An 8,026-nucleotide genomic window follows, 5' to 3' on the forward strand; every position below is an offset into this window, starting at 1 on the left:
GCAGTGCGCCACTGGGCCGGCCCCGTTTTGGGCAAATTTGACCACAACATTATAGCAACATTTGCAAGTGCCAGCAAGGAAAAACTTCTCTGTGGTTTTGAGTTAGCCTTGTAATAAAGTGTTTTATATACAGGCAGAGTCCATTGCTATCTAGACACATGCCCAACACTGTCAAAAGATTATCTACTAAGTGTTTTTGTATGTGCATATCACTATATAAATACATTTGGCACTTACTGTAAGTGGTGAGATCTAGATCCATGAAACAACAGGATTCTGTTTTCTAGTGGCCAGGTCAAGAATAGTGGGATTTAATTTGTGATTTCAGGATAATTTATAGACATCGATGCCAAAACTACCTTGTAGCATTGCTGTTTTGATGATATTGATAGGAGCTTCGCAAGTATAAGGAAAATGAGAAGGACACCGAGGTGTTAATGTCAGCCCTCTCAGCCATGCAAGACAAAACCCAGCACCTGGAGAACAGCCTAAGTGCAGAGACAAGAATCAAGCTGGACCTGTTCTCTGCGCTGGGCGATGCAAAGCGGCAGCTCGAGATTGCTCAAGGTAGGAGAGCAGCGGGCCCCTGGTGAGGTGTTGTGACTGAGAATGCACGGAGATGCAGAGAACAGATCTCCCTTTAGCACTCTGAACCAAAGGGCATTTCAGTTTTCTCTTCAGGTGGTTTGGTAAGTGCCCAACATTGAAATTTAGGAAACATCACATTAATTCATTCTGCAGACATATTTTAGATGAGAATATGTCAAGTGCAGGGCATATAGAGAAGAGTATGAATTTCTGTGTTCAAGGAGCTCACAGTGCTGTTGAAGTGGAGAATTGCAGAGCCATCAAAAGGTGCCAGCATAGCAGTATATACAGGACCTGTGGGAACCTAGAGAGACGCAGGGACTAAACCAGTCTGGGGATCTGGAGAGGGCCATTTCCCATGGGAGCTGATATCTGAGCTGGGGCTCAAATGATAAAGGCTGACCCAGCAAAGAAGCAGGATGGTGGGGGTGAAGGGAAGAGAGATTAAACAGAAGAAATAATGTGGGCAAGAGCTGGGCAGCTAGCTGGGGCCTTTTGTGTTCTGAGATGCAGCTGGTTCTGCTTGGCTGCAGTGACGATTGACAATGAGGGAATGGTGGGGTTAGAGTCTAGAGAGCAGGCCATCCACTGGACAGATATTTACTGAGACCTACTATGTGCTTGGCACTGAGAGACTCCCTGAGGATACAACTGTGTGAGGATAGACGATGAGCAAGGCAGTAGGGAATATGTCAGGTGGCAATAGGTGCAATGACGAAAATTAAAGAGTGGCAAGGCAGGATGTGTGTGTGCATAGGTCTGCTCTTTTGACATGACAGTCATGGAAGATCCCTTCCAACACAGTCAAATGATTACCTACTAAGTGTTAGGCAGCACTTGAGCAGAGACCGAAAAGAAGATAGTGAGTAAGCCATGTAAATAGCTGGGAGAAAGCACTTCCAGTGGAGGGAGCTCCAAGTGCCAAGGCCTGAAGGGGAGCATGCATAGGGATGGGGGGGTATTCCAGGGGAGCTGCATCTTATGGGGAGATTCTGTTGGATTTATGGCCCATGGAAAGAACTTGAGACTTTACTCTGGTTGACATGGGGAACTCTGAAGGGCTTCTGAACAGAAGCACGGCATGACCTGATGAAAACAAATTTGGATTTTGTTCAAGAAATTGATTAGCCACCTAATCAGTTAGACTACTAAATTGGGTATTTAAAAAAAATAGAGTGCTCTATAGAGTACTGAATAGAAAAAAAAGAGTACTGAAAAAAATTTTCAAACACTTGACTTAGTGGAAGGAAAACAGTATTTCATCAAGGACGTACAGAGCAGTCACTCTCTATGCAAAACATTGTCCTAGAAGCTCCAGGGGAGACAGAAGATCACGGCAGGGTCCAGTGGGGGAACTGCTGTGGCAATGGTGCACAAATTTTTGGTCTCAGGGACCCCTTTGCAGTCTTAAAATTATTAAATACTGCAAAGAGATTTATTTCAAGTGAATTATATCTATCAGTATTTACCTACTGGAAATTAAAACTTAAAACATTTGTTAATTCATTTTAAATAATGTAATAAACATATTACATGTTAATGTAAATAACATATTTTTATGAAAAATAACTTTTCCAAAACAAAAAAAAATTTACTGAGAAAAGTGGCATTGTTTTACATATAGCAATTCTCTTTAATTTCTGGCCATTTTAAATAATGTAATAAACATATTACATGTTAATGTAAATAACATATTTTTATGAAAAATAACTTTTCCAAAACAAAAAAAATTTACTGAGAAAAGTGGCATTGTTTTACATATAGCAATTCTCTTTAATTTCTGGCTTAATAGAAAATAGTTCAATTCTCATCTCTGTTTCTACATTAATTCTGTTGTGATTTCACATACCGCATAGTTTCTGGAGACTTCACTTATTCTCGTGACAGAATGAGCATGAAGAAGGCAAATAATGTCTTAGTATTATTATGAAGGTAGTTTTGACCCTGTAGACCCTGGCTGCACTTTGAGAATTGCTGAACAAGGGTGAGCCAAGCAGAAAGGCCTGCTGCCTTTAGGTAGAGGCAGAGGGTTAGCAAGGCCAGAGAAGGGATTAGGGAAGGCTGCATAAGGGAGTGGTATTGAGCAGGCTTTGAAAGATGAATTGTGAGAACAGAGAATGGCGGGGAAGAACTTTGTATCTGAGGGAGTAGGGTAAGCAAAAGAAAGAAATTGCTGGCGATGTCCAGTTGAGCAGTCCAACAGCCTGTAGCTGGGGGACATAGAAGAAAAGAGTGAGAGATTAGGGGGACCAGGAATGAACCCATATTAGAGAGGTACTTCCTAGATCTTCTGGAGGAAGGGGTGATATGTTCTGGTTGTTATTTTGGAAATCTCCTTTCAGTGGCAGTGTGAAAGATGAATTTGAGAGGTGAGATTGAGTGGAGGCAGAGAGGCCAGTTAGGAAGCTGTTACTATCTTCTATAAAAGGGGTGGTGCATATGAAGCAGGGAGGGTCCAGACAGGTGAGTGAAAGACAGGAGATTCTTGAGAGAGCTGGAAGGCTAAAGTTTCTGGAACCGAGAGTTAAGAGCAGAACAGATTTAGGGAGTGAGAAGGGAGAATGAGTTTGGTTTAGAATGTTTCATTTGGAGATGCTCCACAGACACCCAGATAAGAGATAGCATCAGCCAGTGGGAACTTTGGGTCTAAACCAAAGAAAGAGGCCAGAACCCCAGAAGGATGGGATATGGAAGTGGTGAGAAGTTAGTGAAGCTGTAGGAGCAGCCTGGGATGCATGGCCCAGGTTATTGAACAAGAGAAGGTGGTTGAGAATCAGTCTGCATTAATCTGTGGACTCAGGGAAAGGCATTTTAAAAGAAGGTTCCGGGAATCCTGCTTTGAAGCGGAACTTCTGACCTCACACTGGCTTTTTTGCCTGCTTGGTTCACCTCCCTAAGGAGTAGCCATCCCTCTCTGCCTCATCCCTGTGTTCTTGGGTTTGCAAACTTGGAAAAGATCCTCCCTGGAGTGGAGTAGCACCTGGTCTCTGAGTAGCCAAGAGGAGCTTGGCTTCCCAACATGGACTATTCTCTGCTGTTAGCCCAGGAGTCCTCATAAAATGACAAGCAAAGAGAACTGTCTTTTCCAAAGGACTGGAGATGTTTGCATGTTACTGATTAAAGAAATTAAATCTGCATGGAAAAAGATACAGTGGCTCATATATCAGATGCTGTTAGTTATTTTAGTCATCCCAGGCTTATTTTATTCAAAAAGAAAAACAAAGGATGTTTGATGCTTGTTCAAAACTTAGAGGATGTGAAGGAAGTGAGAGGGAGCAGTTCCTTTCTATGCTCTTTGCTGCTGTCTTTCCCACTATCTCCCTCCACTGTCTTGCTCAGAATATTCTAAGAACCACCCAACTTTATAAATCAAAATGAACTCCTTCCTACTTTCTATATAATTTGATTCATCCTGGTTCCAAAATGACTTTTATCTCTACCACATCCTTTCAGAAAATATGCCACCAAGCTCTCTTACATTGCAAACATATTATTGTCTTCTGTAGGACCCATGAGCAGCCTCAAAATAAGTGCAACTCAAATGTAACCTCTTTTTTTTTTAAGTATTTAAATTTCTGAAAGGCTACTCCTAAATGTTCTTTTCCATAGTAGACCAGGGAGTCACATAACATGATGGAAATTGCATGGAATTTGGAACAAAGTGGTCCTGGGTTTAAATCCTACTCTACCTCTTAATAACTAAGTGACCTTGAGGTAAGATACATAACTTGCAGAATCTCAGCTTTCTACTGGGCTGGGCCCTAGGGGGATAGCAATGATGAAAAAAGTATACGTAATCTCTTCCCTAGTGGAGCTCATGTTCCAGCAGAGAGAGAGGATGGACACAAATCATCACCAAAAGAACACTTACAAGACATGAAGGATGCTGTAGGTAGGAGTGTAGACTCCAGAGCCAGACTGCATGGACTTGAATTCTGGTTCTGTCACTAGCTGTATACCTTGAGCGAGACACTCAACTTCTCTGTGCCTCAGTTTCCTCATCTATAAAATTGGTGATGATAATCATTCCCACTTCATAGTGTTGTCATGAGAAAGAAATGAGGTAATATATGTAAAGACTTAGAATAGTGCCTGGCATATATGAAGCCCTATGTGTTAGTTATTGCCATTATTATCATTATTACAAAGAATAAGTGATAGAAAGGAAAATTTAGGGTATGTTGAGAATCTAGGAGTTGGGGGGGTGGCGCTGATTTAGATGGGAAGATCAGAGAAAGCTTTGCTGAGGAAGAAGAAACAGAAACCTCAAAGGTTAGCCTTGCAAAGAGAGCAGGAGACACACAGAAAGGGCCCTGAGGCAGGCAGGAGTTGATTGGATCAAGAAACTAAAGCATAGGGAGTGTGTGCTGGAAGATTGAATAGGGGAATGTTGCTGAAGCATCTAGCTAAGTGCAAGCTGGGCAGACAGTCTGAGGGGCCACTGAACCAGGAGGCAGGGGCAAGCGATCTGGGTCATTCAGGAATCCCCCCTAGTACAGCAGTCATGGAGCTTCATCTGTTTTTTATAAGAGAACCTGGTGGCAGAAAGTGTAGTACTGTGACTGATTCTGAGGCCTCCATTGTTCTGTACTCCTTGGTCTGACACTCAGAGATAGTTCTTCCTCCCCAAAAAAACAATCCAACTCAACAAATGGAGCCATATTTCAAAATCAGCTCCCCTCTTAGGCTGTCATAGGTGATAGGTGACTGTCATGTTCAAAACATGGCTCCTGGAAACCAACTTCTTTACTCTAGTCACACGTATAAGAACAGAATCCCTTTTTACCTCTAAGCCAGGGATCAGTAAACTGTAGCCAAATTTGGTCTGCTGTTATTCTTGTGCTGCCCATGAACAGGAATGTTTTTTACATTTCTCCATGGTTGGAAAAAAAAAAAGTCAACAAAGATAGTATGTCCTCCTAAAATATTTAGTATTTGGCCCTTTGCAAGAGAAGTTTGCCCACCCTTACAAACCATCAAACCTGGAGATGTTCATGCTGAACCGAATCCACTCAGGGATTAGCCCAGGATGGCATTGTGTTGGTTGAGCCCTCCTTCCTTGCTAACGGTGGGTCTTTGATCTTCCAGGACAAATCCTTCAGAAAGACCAGGAAATCAAGGACCTAAAACAGAAGATAGCCGAAGTCATGGCCGTCATGCCCAGCATAACGTACAGTGCAGCCACCAGCCCCTTAAGCCCTGTTTCCCCCCACTACTCTTCCAAATTTGTGGAGACCAGCCCCTCTGGACTTGACCCCAATGCCTCTGTTTACCAGCCCCTGAAGAAATGAAGACCAGCTATGTGTTTTGTCCAACCATTTGGTTACTAGAAGGCATCACAAAGGAGCATCTCTGGCAGTCAAGATAAAAAAGTTTATATTGTATTTTGTGGGACTGTATATGTTGTCATTTTTTAAAGGGGGGGAAAAGATAACATCCAAGTCTGATCAGAACTGCCCATAAGTTTTTCTTGTAAATTTTTAGAAGACCTCACAGAACTTTACAGATTATTTTTCTTGGCCAACACATTAAAACCGTTCTTGGATTTCGAGTAGCCAATTTTGCCTTTTATGTATTCTTGCATAGTTTCCTCTTGAAGAAAAAAAAAAAGCAGAGTTTTTGCTTTTCAACGCTTTATTTTTATTTTGTTTAGTTCTTAAATAAGCAAGCAAAACCTGCACATTGGATTCACATGGGATGATAATGAAAACTTTGTTTTTAGAGTGAAAGGGTTAAATAACCAGCTTTGATTTTATAGCTACATTAAAGATGATGATTATTGATATGACAGAAAACAAAAATTGATTGTCCCTCCAAGAGCCAAACAAATTCAAGGAACATCATTTAAGCTGAGAAAAGACTTAAGTGTGGAGACTAGCTGTAAGAATGTGACGGGATGTACTTGAAATGCTTATATTCCCATCAATGTGTTTAGTCCTAAAAAATTGATAGCAGCAGTCTTCTTCACAGTGCCTTGGGAAAAGACATTTCAAGAGGAAACATGATAATTTTAAACTATTTTCCCCCTTTCCATCATCTATCTTCTATCTGTATCAAGCTCACTGCGGATCCTGCTGTAAAACTGGTGGGTAGCTGGACTGTTCCTTACCACCATGGCCACATCTGTTTCTTTTCACAGAAAACACCATGTCCTGTACTTGCCTCCAGAAAGCACCTTGGGAAGGGAGTGGTGATGTTTGTGTACGAGAGACTGTAATGATGGCTAATAAAAGCTGCAGTTCTAGGTTTATTTATTTTTCCCCCATTTCATTTAACTGTGCTTTCTCCACTTTTCGTCATCTTGTGTTTGACAATTTAAAAGAAGCTTGACTATTCCTCAGCTCTTGTGCCAAGGAGGGATTTTTTGGTTTTGTTTTTTTTAAGACTTTTAAACTCAAAACTCTGCACAAAGATTTCAGTTTGAAATGTGTATTATACATTGGTAGAAAAGTGTTTGCACAGGCAACTTTTGGAAGTGTTGAAGAATCAGGATGAGGGTGGGGGGGAGGGACGGGGGGACAAAGCAAAATTGTATTTGGAATCTAGGAAAAATTAAGAAACCCAATATATTGGTTTTGCTTCCTTGCCATGGATCCTGGAGGACATAGTTCTTCTAAAATTTCCTGTTAATTGGCATGTACATCTCATTTAAAGCAAATTAAGTAGGACAAGCAAGTCAGTAAAATAGAAGTATTAAAAAGAATCATCCTTTTAATCACAGATCTTATTTTGAGATAAGAAAAACTTCTAGCTTTAGCCAGGTGTGCATGTTGCTGCCATTTTGCATTTTTGAGTCATCTTGTATAATTGTCACCATGAAAGTGTTACTCAGAATTGTCATAATTTTTTTCGTCTTTGTGCAAAAACATGGAAAATTGTCACTGACTTTGTGTTGAGGTTTCCCCCATTTTGCTGCATTTTGGGACACTATTTTCGTTAAATACTTGGTCTTGGCTGCATTCTTTTTTTTTTCCCTGTGGGGTTCAAAAGAATAAACATTTTCTTACAGATAAAACCAGTTTTCTGCCTTTTTAACTTTTCAGGAGGGCACAGTGAGGTAGATTGTTCTGAATGGGGCTTAGACGGTCACTGTCTTGTTCTCTCCTCATCTCAGCCCCACGGTAGGTGGTGGTGCCCCACACAGTGGATCCACCGGGAAGGAGGCAGACACAGAATTTGGGAGGAACCCATCAGGATCCCAAGTTGGTTTGATTTCTGTTCTTCAGACATATCCATTCTCAATCTCTCCCTCTCTCTCTCCCTTCTCTTGCTTCTAATTAGAACCAAGGCTGACTTGTTTTCTGGTACAATCCTCCTTTCCTAAAAAAGCAAATTAGGGGCGTGGTTGGGGAGTAGTTGGTGAGGAAATCTTGAGAGTACCAATGCCTCCCCTTCTCCCATTTTCCAGAATCTTGTTTGTCCACTTACTGACCACACC

General features: G+C 41.4%; 1 protein-coding gene across 3 annotated transcripts in view; it reads left to right on the forward strand.

Moving 5' to 3' along the window:
* Nucleotides 1–7,603, forward strand: part of TMEM57 (transmembrane protein 57) — a 61,061-nt gene extending 53,458 nt beyond the window's left edge. For 2 of the 3 annotated variants that reach the window (XM_008572160.1, XM_008572161.1), the window contains 2 exons: nt 393–567; nt 5,677–7,603. In XM_008572160.1, coding sequence (XP_008570382.1) covers nt 393–567; nt 5,677–5,879 — 378 coding nt within the window. In that variant the 3' untranslated portion in view covers nt 5,880–7,603. Of the gene's footprint in view, nt 1–328; nt 568–5,676 lie in introns of those variants that run through there. The other variant, XM_008572162.1, reaches the window with a different exon arrangement.
* The last annotated feature ends 423 nt before the right edge of the window (nt 7,604–8,026 follow it).

Source organism: Galeopterus variegatus, unplaced genomic scaffold (genome assembly GCF_000696425.1).
Source record: "Galeopterus variegatus unplaced genomic scaffold, G_variegatus-3.0.2 Scaffold761, whole genome shotgun sequence".
In the NCBI taxonomy this organism is placed as follows: Eukaryota; Metazoa; Chordata; class Mammalia; order Dermoptera; family Cynocephalidae; genus Galeopterus; species Galeopterus variegatus.